At 54.9% G+C, this 19,694-nt stretch overlaps 2 protein-coding genes across 2 annotated transcripts; both read right to left on the bottom strand.

Moving 5' to 3' along the window:
• Nucleotides 1-635: 635 nt before the first annotated feature.
• LOC133756520 (triggering receptor expressed on myeloid cells 3-like) lies at nt 636-6,386 on the bottom strand. The gene is made up of 4 exons (XM_062187193.1): nt 6,317-6,386; nt 4,348-4,707; nt 1,079-1,168; nt 636-720 (listed from the first exon to the last, which is right to left on the bottom strand). Exons 1-4 carry the CDS (start codon nt 6,384-6,386, stop codon nt 704-706), a joined length of 537 nt encoding a protein of 178 aa, XP_062043177.1. The 3' UTR covers nt 636-703.
• Nucleotides 6,387-11,186: 4,800 nt separating this feature from the next.
• On the bottom strand, nt 11,187-19,435 carry LOC133756873 (triggering receptor expressed on myeloid cells 1-like). Its single transcript, XM_062187489.1, has 4 exons — nt 19,303-19,435; nt 16,191-16,547; nt 13,830-14,031; nt 11,187-11,541 (listed from the first exon to the last, which is right to left on the bottom strand). Exons 1-4 carry the CDS (start codon nt 19,349-19,351, stop codon nt 11,436-11,438), a joined length of 714 nt encoding a protein of 237 aa, XP_062043473.1. The 5' UTR covers nt 19,352-19,435; the 3' UTR covers nt 11,187-11,435.
• Nucleotides 19,436-19,694: the final 259 nt, after the last annotated feature.

Consider the following 19,694-nt stretch of genomic DNA (forward strand, 5'->3'; position numbering starts at 1 on the left):
TCACCACTTGTGATGTGCACATTCCAGTGTCAGTTAGAGTCCTGGCTTGCTCTGCTTCTCAGCCGGCTCCCTGCTAAGGCGCCTGGGAGGCAGCAGAGGATGGTTCAAATGCTTGGGCTCCTGCCACCCATGTCGGAGACCCAGATGGCGTTCTGGGCTCCTGGTTTCAGCCTGGTCCAGCCCTTGCTTTTATGGGCATCTGGGGAGTGAACTAGTAGATGGCAGATTTTACTATGTGTTGTGTGCGTGCATTGTCCTGTGTGTTGTGTGCATTGTCCTGGTTTTCAAGTAGATGAAAATAAAGAAACATTTTTAAAAGCTGAAACTACTATAAGAATAAGTTTATTTTTTTAATTACCAAGAGAATGATGGACCTTGGTGTGGACTTCACCCAAAGGCCGCAGAACCCCCAGCAGAGCGAGTCTGGGAGCAGCAGGAGACCGGGCATGAGGTCCTTTGAATCATCCCTGGGGAGTCCCAGTCGCTCTGCGGAGTGCCCAGGACAGTGGCCCTGGTCTCTGATGCCGACCCAGGGGCCTCATTCCTCCTGAGGGGCTGGGCAGAGAGCCCAGCACAGGAGTTTAGGGAGGTTTTTATTTCCCAAGGAATAGAGCATGGAAGGCGTCGTTGTGAGCAAGGAAGGGCCCTGGCTCCTGGCGGGGAGAGGGTGTGATTTCCAGGATCACCAGGTGTGGGGGCCAGTTCAGGAGGCTGCCCGGCCTGCAGAGTGAGATGGAAGTGACCGTCCGTGCCAGCCCCGGATCCAGTTTGCCCTCTCCCTTGCTGCCCCCTGGGTTCCGGAGCAGCACAACCTTCACCTGCCCCTCCCCAGCCCGGGTCTCCCCATCCTGAACCCAGCCCGGCCAGTTCACACCGCTCCCAGCATCCCAGCCCCAGCCCGGTACTGTCCCAGGGGCTGGCCCTGCCTGCTCTCCAAAGACCTGCTGACAATAGTGTGCAGAGAAGGCAGGCCTGATTCTGCGGACCCCTGGGGACGGTCCCTCTCCACTGGCATCTGCAGCCAGTGCCTCTGTCCCCTGCCTCGTTTCCACCGCACGCCTGCACCCAGCCTCCTCACCTCTGCAGAGGAAGACCAATAGGACTGCGAACACCAGACTCTTGTTCAGGATGAAGCCACACGCCAGAACAGTGGCCGGCATCCACAGGCCTGCAAGGGCAAAGGCAACAGTGGGCTCTGTGAGTCTGACATTCCTGAATCCACGCAGGGGTCTCTGCTGAATACCCTGCTCTGAGGCCCACCTGTGTCCTGCCTCCCAGCTGGGAGGGTGGCCTCACCGGGCTGAAGATAAGACCTTGACCTTTCCCCTGCTTTGAACATCTCCATCTCCCCCTCCCCGCAGTGGCGGGGGACACACAGCGGCGTCCCCAACACCTGCCCTCAATTCCCCACCACAGCCCACCACGCACCCCCTCGTCTACACTTCCTAACTCCCGCCACCTTCTGTGTCTCTCACTCCAGGGAGCGTCCTCAGCTCTGGCTGCCTCTGTGCCCCTTTGGCACTTGGAGCCATGCCTCAGGGCAAGACTTCCCACAGTCCCCTTCCTCAGCTCATCGCTCAGATCCCATTGGTGCCTGGTCCACATTTCCTGGGCCCGGTGCTTCCTCACCAGAGACCTACAAGCCCTGTGGGACCTTAGCACCTTTCCTCTGGGGCCGCTGGCTGGGAATTCTGCTGCCTTGATGCCGAAACATCCGGAGCTTGGCTGGGAGCTTTGGGATGGAGCTAGAAGCAAAGTTCATTCTGCCAGCTCGGGCTCAGTGGACAGTCCTCCAAGGGGTCCAGCCAGTTCTCTGGGGTCACAACTGAGGTGCAACCCTAGAGCCCAGGCTGACCCCAAAGAGCTCCTCTGCTCTGTTCTGGCCTCTGAGCAGCGACCTTCATTCAGGGCCAACGTATGGCAAACCCAGAAGACATTTTAGGGTTGGTGGTGTTTAGGAAGCCCTGTGTTCTGGAAGACAGCAAAGGTCGTAGGGGTCTTTATGGTGTCCAACAGCGCTTCACCAAGACGGGACCTGCACCCTGAGCTCACCAGGCTGTTGACAACCCAGCTGACCTAATCTAGGCTGCAGAGGGACCACCAGGGCTTTCAGAACCACTTTTCTTCTTCAGCCTGGGATGTCCTCTCCCAACTTCACAGCCATGACACCATACTGTGTTTGGGGAAGAAAGGTTTACAGTTGTAGGTCAAGGACAGGAGTGTTCAACACCATCCAGTTCAACCTCCCTAGGAACAGAGTAGACAGGAAATGCCAAGGTCACACAATGGACAGCAGCAAAGCCAGCCCCAGGGTCACGGTCTCCTGACCCCCATGCCTCTGTGCGTCCATGACATCTTGCTGGTATCAGCCTCAGAGCCTCCTCCAGGGCCCCGCCCAGTGAACCTGACCTAGTTTCTCAGCTCTCAGTGCACCACAGTCAAGCTGGCCCACTCTCCATGCCCACACCACACCCCCTGTCTGTCTCTGTACATCACGGAGCTTGTCCATCAGGCTCAGCACCTCCCTCTTCCTGCTCTCTGCAGCCCACTTCCTCTCCCCAAAATCCCTTCCTACACTGCCGACCGTGGAGTTGGGTGGACAGCATCCACTCCAAATGTCATTGCGTTATGTAGGTGTCTTTCTGTAGTCAGTACTGTCGTGGTCTCCCCTACCTGGAGGAGGGAAGGAGAACAAAGGGGCCCCATAGTCCAGGCAGCAATGTCCTCGGTCCAGCCCAGAAAGAAGCCTTTTCTATCTTAACCTAACTCCGGAGACAGTCCCCAGCCGTCCGCTGGTCTCAGTGATCTCCACGCGTGCTCTTTAGCAAAGATCAGATTCTTGTTTCTCTAGTGAAACCAGTACATCCCCAGGCAGGAACAACCTGTACTTGACGCCACTGCCCTGGCCACTTTAGCCCAAGCTCTTCTCAACTACTGGACAGGAAGGAGGGATGCAAGCTGTCAAACACCACTGCATGTTATTTGTGGTTTGATGAAGTTAAGTTTATCCAGGGTTGAGCTTGATACGGTTCTTACTTAAAATAGCGTGGCTCAGTCATTCTCAATTATTTCTCTTGGTGTCCTCATTAAGACTCAAGTTAAAGATCTGCATGGAAAGGGAATGATGGATCAGTGCGAGTGGACCTAAGCCATCGACTGGTGCCCAATGTGGGTCAAGTGTGCCAAGCGGAAGATCAAGGTCCTTGATTTTTCTAAACCCAATTAACACAGAGGATCTCAAAATGCTGGAGCCATCGAATGTTCCCATGGGCAGCCCAACTGACAGGAGTGACTGGGGCCTGGGAAAGGATTAGGTACTTGCCCAAGGTCACCAAATATTTTCAGGATAGAGAAGCATCTAGCATCTAGCACCCAGAACCTTGGGCTTCCCGAATGTTCAACCTTGCCTCTGTGGAGGGCTACATTTTAGTACTTCCACAGTGTACAGGCACCGAGACCAAATTCACCTGGCATTCCTGAGCCGAGGGCCATGGAGCCAAGGGTGATGGAACTGACAGCATAAATGACCGGTCCCAGCCCACTGCTTACTGGGCACTGCTGGTATTGGGAATGGTTTGATTCCATTACCTAGCCCTGTCCTGAGACTCACGTATCCTGCTTACAACATGTCCAGGTTCACAGAAGTGCCCCACAGTCGTGGTCATGGCCATGGGAGCCCCTCAAACTCACCAGTCCCAGGTGGGAAGGTTACTGTGCGGCTTGGGGCACAAGTGCGGGGCTCCATGCTCCCAGCACGTCTCCCTGTGTGGGCAGCCAGCTTTTTAGCAGGAGGAGGGGGAACTGCCAGTGCCCGCACCGATGGGAAGCTCCTTGAGGTCAACACAAGGCCTTCACTGTGCTCTCCAATGTCCATCCCTGGCCTACTACATCGCAAATCCCTGGGGAAAGGAGACCGCTTTCCACCTGCCCAGCTGAGCCCATTTCACACAGCTGCACCTGGGACAATCAGAACAGATGGGTCTCTGTGTGATCCCAGCTGCTCCGCTCACCTGCTGAATCTCTGGGGTCTTCCCACGTGCAGGGGAGAGAGCAGCCAGAAGAGACACAAGCCCATCTCCACTAGGCACTCAACAGGTCCCGAGTGACCAGCTCCTCCAGCCACTCCTCTGCCTCCGAGTGAGATGATTTGGGGCATCAACTCGTGTTACACATGAGAGAACAAGCATCCAGGGAGGAGCCAGACAGCAGAAGGCCCAGGTGCCCTGACTGTGGGTCTAGAACTTTCCCCACCTCTCGGCCTCGCCTCCCCAAGGCAGCCCCTTCAGCCAGGGGAAGTCCCAGCCCATGAGGACACCGGCCCCTGGCAGGGGTCTCACCAGTGCTCACCTTGGCACTGTACCAGGCGAATCCGATGATACAGGACAACCACTTGTTGCGAGGAGAGGTAGATCACGCACTGGTACAGCCCCACGTCCTGCCTCCGGAGATCTGCCATGGTGACCCTGAGGATGGCGTGGGTGGGGTAATCCTCCAGCAGGTACCTCCCAGCCTGGGCCCGGTTGTGATCCTCTTTCCTAGTCTCCGTGCGCACCAGGGTCTCCAGGGAGCCCCGGCTGCCCACCCGCTGCCAGGCCTTCAGGCTGGTGGCGTATTGCATGATGTTGTAAGGGCAGCTCACAGTCAGGTTGTCTCCTTCCACTAGACACTTCTGCTCCTCCTCCTGCTCCCCACCTGTAGCTTGGGATCCTAGAATGAAGGGTGAAAGCCCCTGGCTGAGTCAACGTCTTTCCTTCTGCCACCCTCAACCCCAGGCGCAGACCACACCGGACGCGAGATCACAGAGGGTGGAGAAGGGGCTCCACTGGGCATTCAGGAGGAACTGAGGATTCTACAACTACTTTGCAATGGTTCAGCCAGTGTGAGTCTGTGTGAGTGTGCACAGGTGTGTGTTTGCACGTGTGTGTGTGTGTGTGTCCACGTGCATGGGAAAAAATGAAGCCAAATGTCACTCATGGTTGAGTGTTTGATTCTAGGCCAGGAGTTTATGGTGACTGTTCTTTCTACGTTTTGTGCTTTGGAAAATTATCATAATGAAAATGTACAAAAGAGCACAAGCAAAGCCAATGTTGTGGTGCAGTGGGTTAAGCCACTGCCTGTGACACTGGCATCCCATAGGAGAGGCCGTTTCGAGTCCCAGCTGCTCCACTTCCTATCCAGCTCTCTGCTGTGGCCTGGGAAAGCAGCAGAAGATGGCCCAAGTGCTTGGGTCCCTGCACCCATGTGGGAGACCTGGAGGAAGATTTTGGCTCCTGGCTTTGGGCCAACCCAGGCCCAGTCATTGCAGCCACTTGTGGATTGAAGTGCGAAGATGGAAGATCTCTCTCTCTCTCTCTCTCTCTCTCTCTCCCTTCCAAATAAATGAATAAATGTTTTTTAAAAAGTATAAAAAGAGCATCACCATTTTCTATTCTACTTACAGCTGCTCAGTCACGCCCCTTGCTCTCTGGCACCCAGCCTTTTACAGGAGTTCCTGGGGTCCCCAAAGTGACAACTCTTCCTGCTCCTCTCCACCCATACGCATCCCATTAGGCCCCAGAGGGAAGTCCCTTGAACCTCTCCAACCGGCAATAATGACTTGTCCCTGGTGACCCAGGACACTGGGGATCACCTGCACCTGCTCACATCATCTTCACCATCGCCCGCCCTCACTTTTATTAAGCACTCACTGTGTCCTAGACATTAACCAAGAGCTTTCCATCAATGAGCTGCCGAATTCCTGGGGCACTCCTCTGAAGTGGGACCTACTTACAAACGAACACTTAGGAATCGGCACTGTTTGCAAAAGAGGAACGTGAGGCTCAGAGATGAGGGTCCCCTGTGCGGGGAGTGGCAGAGACAGATCTGCACCTGACTTGCTCTTCCACACCGCTCCTCTGTGCCCTGCCAAGTGACTTCGCCTGCAGATTTCTCTCCCTGGGGCTCCTCATCCCTTTCTTGCTGTTTCCCTCTTCCTCTGCCCACGACGGAAGAGTCCTCTAAGGACGGACTTGGCCTTACACTTCATCGCACCTGTCCGGACGGCAGCACAGGGCCGGGGGCTGCTTGGTTGACTCCATGTGATTTTCTCAACTGCAAGACGCACTAGACTAGAAAAAACTCCAGTTTCGGTGTCATCAGCCACTCCCTGCTACATCGGGGGACCAGTGCCACCGGTACCCATTCCCCACCTTCCTTTCCCCTTACCTGTCTCCAACACATACCCTGAACCCGGTCCAGTCCATCCTGGAGAAAGGAGAGAAGCCTCCCTCCAGCTGTCTCCGCCCCTCTCCCCAGCCTCCTCCCTGCCTCTCCTTACCTGGGACACAGAGCAGCAGGAGCAGCAGAAGCAGCAGCAGCCGCCGCCCCCAGACCCCCGGCCCCTCCATCCCATCCCTCTCCCTGGATCCGCTGGCTGTCGGCTGGCCCAGAGGCTCCTCCCTTGCCGAAGGATGACGTCCATAGGGGCCGTCACCGCCTTCCCCTAGAGGCCTGGCCCTGCCCGCAATTGGGGAACCCTGCGGGAGCTGTGCCAAGACAGAACAGCTCAGGAGAAGCCGCAAGATGAAGAAAGGAGTGACCACGGCCCTTGTGACGGCTGCCTTCCTGTTGCTACTTCCTCTCGTGAGGTCGCAGTCCTGTTGGGAAACACTCAGCAGCTCCCTTTCCCCTCCGCTGCAAGTCCTGCCACTCCACTCGCGTTCTCGGGTCACCACGACACCCTTGCCACCAGCCCCTCCCACAGCCCCTCCTGCCACCAGCCCTACCTGAAACAGCGCCATGCAGCCACAGCTGCTCACCCCCACCCTCCCACCCCTGCCCAAAGCCCAGCTCCATTCTCCCTGGTGACCCAGCCCCTTTAATCTCACTCTATACTGTAATCACTCAGGACACTAGCTGCACATACACACACCTGGGCTCTACTCCCAGAAGTTCTGATTGGTCAGGTTAGGGAGGGGCCCAGGAATCTGCATTTTAGTATGTACCCCAAGTGATCTGAGGCAAGTGATCCAAATAGACCAGACCTGGCAAAGCTTTTTTTTTTTTTTTTTAAAGATTTATGAAAGGCAGGGTTATAGAGAGAAAGAGAGAGAGAGAGATCCTCCATCCACTGGTTCACTCCCCAAATGGCTGCAAAGGCCAGAGATGGGCTAGATCAAAGCCAGGAGCCAGGAGCTTCATCTGGGCCTCCCATGTGTGTGCAAGGACCCAAAGGCTTGGGCCATCTTCCTCTGCTTTCCCAGGTGCTTCAGCAAGAAGCCGGATCAGAAGAGGAGCGGCAGGGACTGAACCGGTGCCCATATGGGGTGTCGGCTCTGCAGGCAGCAGCTTTGCCTGTTACACCATAGCACCAGCCCGGCCAAAACTCTTTGTGACACCTGCCTCAGGTGCTCTGCCTGTGTTCCAGGTGCAGACTTCCCCAAGGTGTCCAGTCCAGGCATCAGCATGGAGATCACCCCCTATGGGGTATAAAAGGGAGTGACTCCCATGGCTTGCAGTCCTACTGTGTGCCAGGTGCTTCTCTTAGGTTGTCTCCTTGAATCCTGTCAGGGTTGGGAGACTGTGCAAGGGATGTCTGTCGTGTCTTGGTTCTCACACACCAAGCACCTTTTCCACAGGGGACGTGCTCCTGTGTGTGGCTCTCCCGAGAATGCAAAGTTGTTTCCCTGAGCGTGGAGACAGAGACTCCTCCCACCCTTCTCCCTGGCAGCTCTGGGGCAGGCACGTGATCTGTCCTCAGCTTGGCCAAAAGCATGACTCTGCCGAGGTTCAGATCCTAGGACATGATCTAAGATGCAGGGCCAGTTGGAGACGATCTGAGGCACAGCGTGGTAGCAGGTGATTGGTGGCTTCCCACATCCAGGGCAGCGGCATCAATGGTGGCACTGCCAGACCGTCCCCGGCTGCCCATTCCCTCTTGAGTTCTCATTCCCCACACTAGACCTGCAGCCTCACCGACTCTGAGCGTCCCTGACCTCCTTTTACAGTTCCTTTGCTGCTTAGGATTGCCAGAGTTGGATCTGTCGTTGGCATCAAGAATCAAGGCGGGTAACGGTGAGGAGGGATGATGTCCACAGAGGCAAGGAGGACTAAAAGACCTGGGAGACCAGACCATCAGTGCAGGGACGCTGTACTGGTCAGCTTTTCATGACTGCAATGCAGCACCAAAGACAAGCTCCGTAGGAAGGAAGGAGGTGCATTTTGCCCCATGGTTCTGGAGACTCACAGACCAAGATCGGGAAGCCCCTTTGGCTTGGCTGTCTGGTGAGGCTGACAGATGGTACAATGGTAGAGTGTGTGCAGAGAAACTATCACAGGTAAGCTAAGAAGCTGAGAGAGCAACTGGGCCCAAATCAAGCTTTTACAACCAGCTCTCTCCCAAGAATTACCCGCACAGCCCTAAGGACCTCCCACATGGCCCACCTGCTCAACACCATACGTAACTGCCGTAAGTTCCCACCCACTAAGAACCATCAAAGTGTGAGTTGAGGGTTTAAACATCTGCATGGGTTCAGGGGCCAAATCCTGTTCAAGCCGTAGCAGATTCAGAGCTGGGATTCAAAGCCAGAGAGGGTCCAACCCGAAGGAGTATATAATGAACCACAGAGCACTCTTGGATGAACCAAGGTCCCAGCCAGAAGCAGGTGGCTCGCCGAACTCAAGAGTGTCTGCTGAAGGTGTGGGCAGAGACTGGGGAAACCAACAAGGGATGCCTGAGGCTGGCCACAGAGGTGAGTCACTGGGCGGAGGCGTTGCCTGATCTTGGAGACCACAGCTGTTTGGGGGGTGGGTTGGGTGGCCTGAAGGAGCCCTCAAAGAGGAAGGCAGCTTCAGGATTGGATATAACATTTCAAGCAGTTTTGATATTTGGACTTCAATGCCGCGAATCTAGAGTTAAATTAAGCATGCGCACTGTAAGGCGTGCAGTTTGTTGCTCCAGGATACAGATGTAAATGGCTGGTGTCTGGGAGGGATCACAGAAATGAGGCAGAGCAACAAGAAGAGGGCTGTGCCCCTGATTCAGCGGATCTGGAGGGGCCCTGGGGCCCGGGCTCTCGTTTTACGCTCTAGAGCAATGTGACACAGGGGGCCCAAGGCCAGCAGTCTGAGAAGCACTGTGGCGACCCGGCCGGTCCCAGCCCCTCCGGCCCAGAGGGCAAACCCTGCCCCTGTGTGGCCACCTCTGGGCTGCCAGCTTCTGGCTGGAGTGCTTCTGCAGAGACTACGGTCCGGTCTGAGCACCAGGACAGGGAGGAACTAGGCTCCGGGAGAGGGTACCGTGCCTGAGCACCCAGGCTGTTTGTTTCACAGGTGTTGGGGGAAATCAAGCCGATTGGCAGGCCTTCAGAAAGTTCATGGGAGATGGAATTAAAAGATAAGCCTGGCCCAGCCCCCATCATTGCAGACATTTGAGGAATGAACCAGCAGATGAGCGCTCTCTCTCTCTCTGTATCTCTCTCTCTCTGTCTCTCTCTCTGTGTCTTCCTACATTTCTAAAGAGATAATTTTTAAAGGCAAGTGTATTTGGGTGAAAAAAAACCTCTGTGAAGTCCATGTACAGTTTTCTCATGATACGCATTTTCCACAAACTCTTGGGGTTCCCTGGTATCCGTCTTCCTCCAGCTAAGTGAATTGTATGTGGTAAAGGTGCTTTGCTCCTGGGGAGTCTAGGATGGAGCTGGCCTCGGCTGCACTGGAGTGGAAGGCGCCCCCCCAACCCCATCTCCCACCTGCAGGCCCCTTCCCTTTTACAGCCCAAGCAGTAAACAGGAAAATCCTCCTCCTCTCAGTCTGTTGGAGACAGGAGAGACTGGATACCAGAAGACGAGGGGGCACGGGAGGCAGCGGAAGAGGAGGGGTGGGCAGACTCTGAGCAGGGAGACAGGGGACCCAGGGGAGCTCCTGGGGCAGCCCGCAGAGCCCAGCTGGCAGGATCTTGCCCCCCACCCTAGCCACCCCTGCCCTCGTTTGAGACAATGAAGCGAGGTGCTGAGATCAGACAGGGTTCCGGTGGCTCTGTGCGCACAGCTGTGGGCCCTGCAATAAGGGAGCCTTTGTGGCCTCACTCTGGTCACGCAGCCTCTGCCTCTGTGGCCACTTCCAGGTGCAGAGAGAAAAGGCAGGCACGCACACACTCAGCAAGTCTGCGGCTCTGCTTCAAGCCCCTCCTGAAACCCCCACCTCGCCTTCCCAGCGCGGTCCCAGGTTTAGCTGGGTTCCTCTTTCCCAACTGAGCAGATCCTTTGACAGCATCCTGCCCTCTCCTGGTGTTCATCGCCCCTGCCCGGGAGTGCTGGAGCGGCTGCCCACGAAGGGGAAACCAGGTGATGGCTTCCAGAGCGACGAGGGCCCAAGGCCGGGCTGGGTCCCTGGATGCTTCTGTAGTCAGCTGGTCTACCTGGTCTGGCCCAGGAAAAGGGCAAGTGCCAGAGAGATCAGCTGCAGAGTGCCAGCAAACCGAGATGTCCTGGACTCCGCCTTTACTTCATGAGCGCCCTGAGCCGCTGGTGGGACGAGAGGCCAGGGCGGACGGCTTCTCTTCTGGGGACCAAAGCCCCGCCCGAGGTGATGGCAGGGGTGGGGAGGCGGGATTCTGAGCCTTAGAAGTCACCTGTGGCTGCAGACTCATTCCAGGTCATTAAGCCTCGCTTTTTCCCTCTTCTTCTGAAGGTCAGAGGTCACGCAGCTATTTATGTATTTTAAAGATTTACTTATTTATTTGAAAGTCAGAGTTACAGAGAGGGAGAGGCAGAGAGAGAGAGAGAGAGGGAGAGAGAGAGAGAGAGAGAGAGAGAGAGAGAGAGAGAGAGAGAGATCTTCCATCTACTGATTCATTGCCCAGATGGCTACAACAGCCAGGGCTGGGTCAGGTCAAAGCCAGGAGCCAGGAGCTTCTTCTGGGTCTCCCTCATGGGTGGCAGGGCCCAAGCACTTGGGCCATCTTCCACTGCTTTCCAAGGCCACTAGCAGCGAGCTGGATTAAGTGAAGCAACCAGGACTCGAACCAACATCCACGTGGGATGCCGGTGTCCCAGGAAACTTTACCTGCCACACCATGGAACCAGCCCCATTAATTCGTTTATTGTTGCTTTATTTTTTAAAGTTTTATGTTTATTTATTTTTATGTATTTGAAAGGCAGGGAGAGGGAGTGAGAGAGATCGATCTTCCATCCAATGGTTCACTCCCCAAACGCCCACAACAGTTAGAACTGGGCAAGGCTAGAGCCCAGACCCAGGAACCCAATCCACGTCTCCTACACAGGTGGCAGGGACCCAAGTTCTTGAGCCTTCACCTGCCACCTCCCAGGGTGTGCATGAGCAGGAAGCTGGATTGGAAGTAGAACTGAGACTGGAACCCAGGCCCTCTGCTATGGGATGTGGGCAGCCCAAGCAGCCAGAGGTCCACCCCCAGTGGTCATTCTTGTGGGTTCACAGCTCTAGGGTGAAAATGACCTGTGGGTGACAGCCAACAGGACAGTGAAGACAAGGCTCTTGCTCAGGAGTCCACAGACCACGGAGACGACAATGCCGAACACAGGGACCCTAGGGAGAGAGGAAACTGGGTGATGGCCAGCAGGGGTGTGGCCGCAGCGGAGAGCTATGGAATCCCTCTACACCCCAACCGCATCCCCCGAGGGCCTCCCACACCTTCCTCCTAGTGTCTGCCTCTGTGCCACGCAGGTTGTCCCGTTGCCTGAAACTACGCGTTAGAAAGATGTTTAGTCGCGCTTGGGGTCCATGGGAGGAGAGGCTTTGGCCTGGTTAGCCCCAGCTTCCTTCTCTGTGATGAGCAGACAGGAAGCTTGTCTCTGCTCTCAGCACCCTGGCCTACTTCCCATCATTGTCACCTTCTCGTTTTAGCCTCAGATTCCCCATCTGTAAACCAAGAAGGCTCCAGCCCTGATTGGATCCGGGCATGATTTTTTTTTTTTTTTTTAAGCAAGATGATTCTAAAAGTCCCACGCAACCACAGATGCATATCATTAAAAAAGAGATACAAATAACAGGAGCCTGGGCTGTCCCAGCTGCAGACAGCTAGGGATAAGAACACAACGTACGCCACTAAGACGTGAGGACAAACGGAGAAACAGGTAGCAAGAGAACGAACAGAACACCGACACCCGGCTAATGCAGTGTGAGTTAGCCTGGAAGGACGAACCAGCAAGGAGGGAAGCGACGCACAGGGGCAAACTGCCCTTCTGTGCGGAATCCACTCCCCAGCCTCTGCCCTGTCCTTGCATTTCCAGGGCTGCCTGGTCAAGTTCAGCCGCTGGAGACACTGATGATGGCCAAGGAGCCAGGGTCAGGGAGCGGAGCAGGGAAGCCAGCGTTGCTCCCGCCCTAGGCGGTCAGTCGCAGCAGCACTGTCCATGGTGCCAGCCTCCGCCCTGGCTCTGGTCCAGCTGCAGGAAGGCTCCCCCACTCTGGGCTCCACTAACTCCACTGCTTCTCCCCAGCCAGTGCTCCGCCTCAGGTGTGGCTCCTAGGCCAGGACCACTCCCAGCTAGCCACCATCTGTGCCTCTCTCTCTCTCTCTCTCTCTCACTCGGGCTGCACACGGGCCAGCAGACTCCAAGAGTACCTGGAAATGTGCCTGTGTCCCCAGATTTAAATTCTCCAGCTCCTGCCACCAGGAGAGGAGCAGCACTGGATGTGAGCCCTGGGGCTGCAGAGCCCCCTTGCGGCTTCCTTCCCAGCCCAGCCCCGTCTCCCTAATGGCTTTGCCTGCCATCACTTGCTAAAATTCATTAATGACAGAAGAAGCAGTTCATGTCTATTTTAAAAAGAATATTTTTAAAATACTAAACTCAGGTTGGTAAGCTGCTACTGATCTTTTACCTACTCATTATCAATTACCCTGCTGATCATTCCCGGTTGGTTGGTTGGAAGACCGTTTGCATGTGCCGTAGGTAAACAGAATGCCATCGATGTTCAAAGTTCTCTTAAGAGAATTTCATTTGAATAAACTATTTAAAAAATAAAAACCGTATCATTGTCTAAGACTAGGTGAATGGTTATGTACGCCACAGCTTTTCCAATTGATAGAAAAGTATGCACTCATTGCAATTATAATGAAGACTGGATAGCAAGAACAAAGAATAATTTCCGTGGGGGAAAGTAGTGACATGCGTGTAATTAGAATTACTGCTGTGTTAAAGGAGGTATAGACATGAATCAAGACTAGAAGATAATATGGAGAAAAAAGACACGTTAGATTAGCGGGAATATGGAAGAGTTATCTCGCTCTCTGTGTTAATTCAATATTTAATGATAAACACATCCGCAGTCAATCGACATTCAATAAGAACTCAGAGGGCCATGCATACCAAGTTGGTGGCTCTGAAGGTGCAAAGAGATCTTGCAACACACGCTAAGGGGGGTCCGGAGCTCCCGGCCTGCAGCGGCTGCTGAGGGCGGCTGTGCTCCAGGGGCTCCTCCAGCCTCGCTACTGCACGCACAGGGTCCCACCATGCCCAGAGCCACACTGTCTGCCTGGTCGACCCCAGGATCCAAGACCCCTCACCCGCAGAGCTTCTCCCACTACACCATCAGGCCTTGGCTGGCTGAGTGTACCGCAATTTGGCACATGCACCATCTCGCTCGCCTTACTCCTCTGGTGTTCAAGGCCATGAAGACAGCCTCTCTGGGAGCCGCCCCTTCCTCTCTCTGTCACCACTTCCTTCCGGGAATTCCCACCCAGCCAGAAGTGACTCAAGTCTGCTCCTGCCCCACCCTTCCCATCCCTCACTGCCCATATCCTTTTAACCCAAGGACTGGGGTACAAAGGGCTCCATGCTCCAACCAGGGGCCTAGAGGCCTGGAAACCATACCTGGTGACATGTGTCACATTTGTAAGGTGGACTCCAGACCCAGGAGTGGAGCCAACAGCAGTTGACCTAGGTGGAGGTTGGGTCAAGGTTCTGGGCCTGCTGTGCAGTGTGCTCAAGACCTTGGGAGTGGTAGGAGTGAAGATGGGAATTGGAGTCAGGCTCTGTGGAGGATGCTTGTTCGAGGTAGGCATAGCTGATTGACCTGCAAGAAGGCACATTTATTGGATGGATAGGTAGATGATGATTGATAGATACAGATACAGAAATATGATGGATCTGTGGGAGACCCAGAGGAAGCTCCTAGTTCCTGGCTTCAGCCTGGCCCAGCTCTGGCTGTTACAGCCTTTTGGGGAGTGAACCAGTGGATGGAAGATTTTCTCTCTCTCTCTCTCTCTCTCTCTCCCTCTCTCTCTCTCTCTTTCTCCCTCTCCCTCTCTCTCTCCTATCTCTGTTACTCTGCCTTTAAAATAAATAAAATAAAATATTTATAAAAGATAAATACAATGAATGGGTGGATGGATGGTGGATGGATGGATGGGTAGGCAGATGGATGGTTGGATGGATGGATAGGTGGGTGGGTAGATGAATGGATGGATGGTTGGATGGATAGATGGATAGGTGGGGGGGTAGATGGATGGATGGATGGATGGATGGATGGATGGATGGATAGGTGAGGGGTAGATGGATGGATGGATGGATGGATAGGTGGGGGGTAGATGGATGGATGGATGGATGGATGGATGGATGGATAGGTGGGGGAGTAGATGGATGGATGGACGGATGGTTGGTTAGATGGATGGATAGATGGATAGGTGGGTGGGTAGATGGATGGATGGATGGATGGATGGATGGATGGATAGGTGGGGGGGGGGTGGATGGACAGATGGACAGATTGATAGCCAGTAGGGTAAATGGAGCTAAGAAGAGAAATGAACATGTCCATTCAAGATGCAAGATTTTCTTTCGCTAAAATCCAAGAAATAGTATGGGGTCAAAGACAGTAAGAAGTAAAGAAAAAAAAAAGGAAGAGCAGGACAGAGTAGAGGTAGGGAGGAAGGAAGAGAGGGAAAGGAAAAGAAAAAGAATTTTCAGGCATTTGCATTGTTGGAAAGCATTGCCTGCCATCTTCACCAAACGATGTGCACCCCCATCTCCAAGAATACTTCCCTCATTACTCTGCATTGGCCATGAACTCTGCCTTCCATTCACCTGTGCCTGGGGCATTCTGTGTCACAAGCTATCTTTCATTCATACATCACACATGTAACTTGTCCTCCTTAGGCTTCAAACTCCTTCGGTGTTAGAAATGTGACCCTTGGCCGGCGCCGTGGCTCAACAGGCTAATCCTCCACCTTGCGGCGCCGGCACACCGGGTTCTAGTCCCGGTCGGGGCACCGATCCTGTCCCGGTTGCCCCTCTTCCAGGCCAGCTCTCTGCTGTGGCCAGGGAGTGCAGTGGAGGATGGCCCAGGTCCTTGGGCCCTGCACCCCATGGGAGACCAGGAGAAGCACCTGGCTCCTGCCATCGGATCAGCGCGGTGCGCCGGCCGCAGCGCGCTACCGCGGCGGCCATTGGAGGGTGAACCAACGGCAAAGGAAGACCTTTCTCTCTGTCTCTCTCTCACTGTCCACTCTGCCTGTCAAAAAAAAAAAAAAATGTGACCCTGTTCCCCTTTCCTCTGCCTTTCTTAATTCGTCAAATCAACACCTGCTGAGAATCTAACGTACGCCAGACATCGGATTAGGAACTGGCGATGCAGAGCCCAACAGGGCTCAGGTCCTCCCCTTGAGGAGTTCAGAGCTGAAATGGGGAAACTGAGAAGTAAATCAGGCTCTCCTATCCCATGAGACCATTCTTGCTCGCAAGTGGGAAACACTTGTCTCTGAGTTCTGGAGGTTTGCTCCCCAAAATGGGAGCCATGCACCAGCAGCACCAGCGTCCCCTGGGAGTGGATTACATGATAGACCCCCGAGTCAGGCTCTGCCCTGAAAACGATCCTCAGCTGGTCTGTGGCCCCAGGAAGATGAGAGAAGCCCTGCTCTGGACGCACCGGGAGCACCACCGGGAGGTTTCCGAAGAAGTGACTGCTAATGAGATCAGAAGATTGGGCCTCAAGTGTCCCAAGTCTACCAGTCACCTTCCCCTAAACCCCTGCCTCCCACGGCCACAGCCCCAAACACTCTCTGCTCCCTAAGAGGAATCCCCGGCTCAGCAGCCCCCAGCTCAATACTGGAGGACCTGCCACACGCAGCCTCTGGGAGAAGACACTGCTAGCAGCCCTGAGTCACAGCTCAGCTGTCCCACCACCACCGCCCCAGCCTCCCCTGGCTGCCTGTCCCCACCCAGGCCCAGGTCACTCACCCTGGGTCACCAGCAGGCGCACGGGATAGAACAGAAGAACGGGGTCCTTGGGGGGGTGGTAGATGACACAGCGATACAGCCCCGAGTCCTCCACCCGAAGCTGCGTCATCCGGACGTGCAACATGGCCTCCTCCGGGTCGTCTTCCAATTCGTACCGCCCCATCCGCACCGTGCTGGGCTTCCCCGAAGGTCTCTCTGTGACCACCAGGGTCAGGGGCTCCTGGCCAGGCACCAGCCTCTGCCACGCCTTCTGGCTATTGGCATACTTCCAGATGTTGAAAGGGCATCTCACGGTCAAGTTCTGCCCCGCTTCCAGGACGTACTCTTCTTCGTTGTCTTCAGGTGCTGCTCCCAGTTCTGTGTGCAGGAAAGAGAGGTGGGCTCTGGGAGAAAGGCGGTCTCTCTTTGGGAAACACAAGGGTGCAGGAGCTGCCTGTTTAAGCTGGCACGAGGCCCCAGGTCTGTCACCCTGAAGCAGGGTGTTTTTGTTGGTGTGGTTTTTACTCCAAGAGCCAAACGGCTTCTGCTCCATAAAAATCAGATTTTATAACTAATCATTTCTACAGGTAGAAATGGCATGACCCGAGACAGAACACACAATGTTGTGCTAAGACCCTGATTGGCCTGGGCATGACAGAAGCACAAGATGAGAGAGGGGGATGGACAGGGTAAGAGTTGGCTGCAAAGACATGCTCCTGGGAGGCAAGCTAAGGAACGGCACCTAAGCTGGGGCATGGGGATCAGCTCATGAGATGCTGTCTCCACTGTGTAGTAAGAGGCTGCCTGAGCAGGTGGCGGATCCGAGGCCGGGCTGGGGGCAGTGCTGGAGAGAGCGGGCCATGTTATCCGAGTCATGGACTCCGCTGTGCCCTCAAACCACTTCCCTTGAACTTCCCACTTCCCTGAGCCCAGAAACTGCCCCTCCATTTCCAAAGTCAAGGACTCACACTTGTGTTCCTCGGCTGGGGACAATGTTTGTTCCCCTGGGGACAGTAAGCAATGTCTGGAGCTCTTTGGGGTTGTTATAACTGGGGGCTGGGTGGCTTGAGACCAGGGGTGCCACTCAGCATCCTTTAAGGCAAGGAACAGTTCCCACCCCAAATGCCAAAGGAATGAGAACCCTGGGTTATAGGACAACAGCTTCCACCACACCCTGGGAGGTTGAACCCGGCTGACCACCCAGCCCTGGGGATGACCCTCTGGCCTGGGACACAGGGGCCTGGCTCGTGGGAGGCCACGCAGCATGGAGTTGAGAAGATCCAGGCCTGTGCTTTCAGCCGGACACACAGGGCTCCATGATTTAGAACATAGCTCAGGTACTCAGGCCTGGGTACCTTCCTCCGTGGGACACCAGACAACAGGCTGGATGGTAACGCTGGGTCAGACTGGTCCACTACAGGCTACCGCTATATAGGACTCCTGCTGCTGCCGCTAATACTACTGCTGTCATTAAGAGTACTGAAGAGTACTGCTGCTGCTAATACTGCTGCTGTCATTAGTATCACTGTGGTTATTAATACTACTGCTGTTACTGATGCTGCTGTCATTAATACTACTGCTGCTATTTATATTACAACCATCATTAATACCACTGCTGGTACTACTCCTGTCATTAATACCTCTCTTGTCATTAACACTACCCTTGTCATTAGTACTACTGCTTCGGAAATACTGTTGCTGTCACTAATATGGATGTGGCTGCACTCGGGGTAATCTTTGGATGGTTGATTCAGGAGTGCCCAATGAAAATGCCCGAGTTGCCTCTTTGGTGGCGCCCATGCCTGCCCACCAGGACGTGCCAACAGCTCTGGCAACCTCAGCCCACCTCAGCCTGACGCTGGCAAGACCCAACCCCAGGGCGCCTGAAGATTTTCAAGGCGAACCGAGACTTGAAGGTCACTTCTTCAGGGACTTCAGTTTCTCTCTCTTTCTTTAAGATTGATTTATTTCTTTGAAAGGCAGAGTTACAGAGAGAGGGAGACACACAGAGATCTTCCATCTATTGGTTCACTCCCCAAATGGCCACAACCGCCAGGGGTTCCAGGATGGGGTTCCAGGCCTCTGGCTTTGGCCTGACCCAGCCCTGGCCATTACAGCCATTTGGGGAGTGAACCAATAGATGGAAGAGTGCTCTGTCTCTCCCTCTCTCTGTAACCCTGCCTTTCAAAGAAATAATAAATCTTGAAGAAGAAAGAAAGAGAGAGAAAGAGAAAGAGATAAAGAGGAAGAAAGAAATAGAGAGAGAAAGAAGAGAGAAAGAAAGAAGAAAGAAAAAGAGAGAGAAAGAAAGAAAAAAAGAGAAAGAGAAAGAGAGAGAGAAAGAGAAAGAAAGAAAGAAAGAAAGAAAGAAAGAAAGAAAGAAAGAAAGAAAGAAAGAAAGAAAGAAAGAAAGAAAGAAAGAAAGAGCAAAGCAGAGGATGCACTGGCGCCTGAGGACCTGACTCCCATCTGCCTGGGTTTCATTCCCCCCCCCCCCCCCCGCTCCAAGGAGCCCCGAAGCAGGGCTGACGGGCGGTCTCTCTCTGCAAGGGGCGGCCCGCGCCCTGCAGAAGCAGGGGATCCCGGGAGAACCCCCTCCCTGCGTCCGTGTTTTCCCAGGACCAGCCTTGTTTTCCATTCGCCTTGGGTCCCCGTCTCCTGTGCATAAGATCAGGAGGAGGCACGACTCAGGCCCCACTATGCCAGGCATAGAGCAGGTGGGCGCTGTCGCATCACAAGAGGAAAAGGCCCTCCTCCAGGTCTCAGCCACAATGCCTCCAACCCCCGAATGTGACAGAGGCCTAGGACCATGACCTCCATGACAGTGGACACCAGGCCTCTTCTGCTCCTGTCTGGGTCCTCAGCAGCCCCCCATCTGCTGGCCACCCTCCCGCTCCCCCTCCCTCTCCCCTCCTTCCCTCTCTCTCTCCCCCTCCCCCTCTCTCCTACCCCCTCCCCCCCTCCCCTCTCTCCTACCCCCTCCCCCTCCCCCTCCCCCTCCCCCTCCCCCTCCCCCTCTCCCTCTCCCTCTCTGCTTTTAAGAAAATAAAACTTATTTAGAAAACAGATTTAGAGACACAGACAGGGTCTCATCCCAGAGGCCTCTCCCGCTCACACGTCTTTCTCCCCTCACCTGAGACAAGGAGCGTCCACAGCAGTCCCCAGAGCCTGGCCGTCCTCATCCCCGTGCGCACCAGCTCCCAAGGCCACCTCGGGCTCCCGGGACTGCTGCAGTGCGCCGCCCCGACCTCAAGGCTCTGGGAAGTTGCACAACAGGACATGAGGCCATTCCTGGGAGGCACCAGGCTCCAGGCTCTGTAACCCCACCGCCCGCCCTGGCTCCACACGCCTTGGTTACGCATCTCTGAACCCAGTTTCCTCTTCTCTGGGGATTGTGACAATCATCTTTCCAACTTCCCAAAACTTCAGAGCGAATAGCTGCCACCAATTCTGACCCTTGTGCTGGAATGTGTCCTGGGCAGCAGCCCCAACCGCACCCGTCCCTCCGTGTGCTGGGTGCTGACG

This window comes from Lepus europaeus, chromosome 3, assembly GCF_033115175.1.
Source record: "Lepus europaeus isolate LE1 chromosome 3, mLepTim1.pri, whole genome shotgun sequence".
NCBI classification, from domain to species: Eukaryota; Metazoa; Chordata; class Mammalia; order Lagomorpha; family Leporidae; genus Lepus; species Lepus europaeus.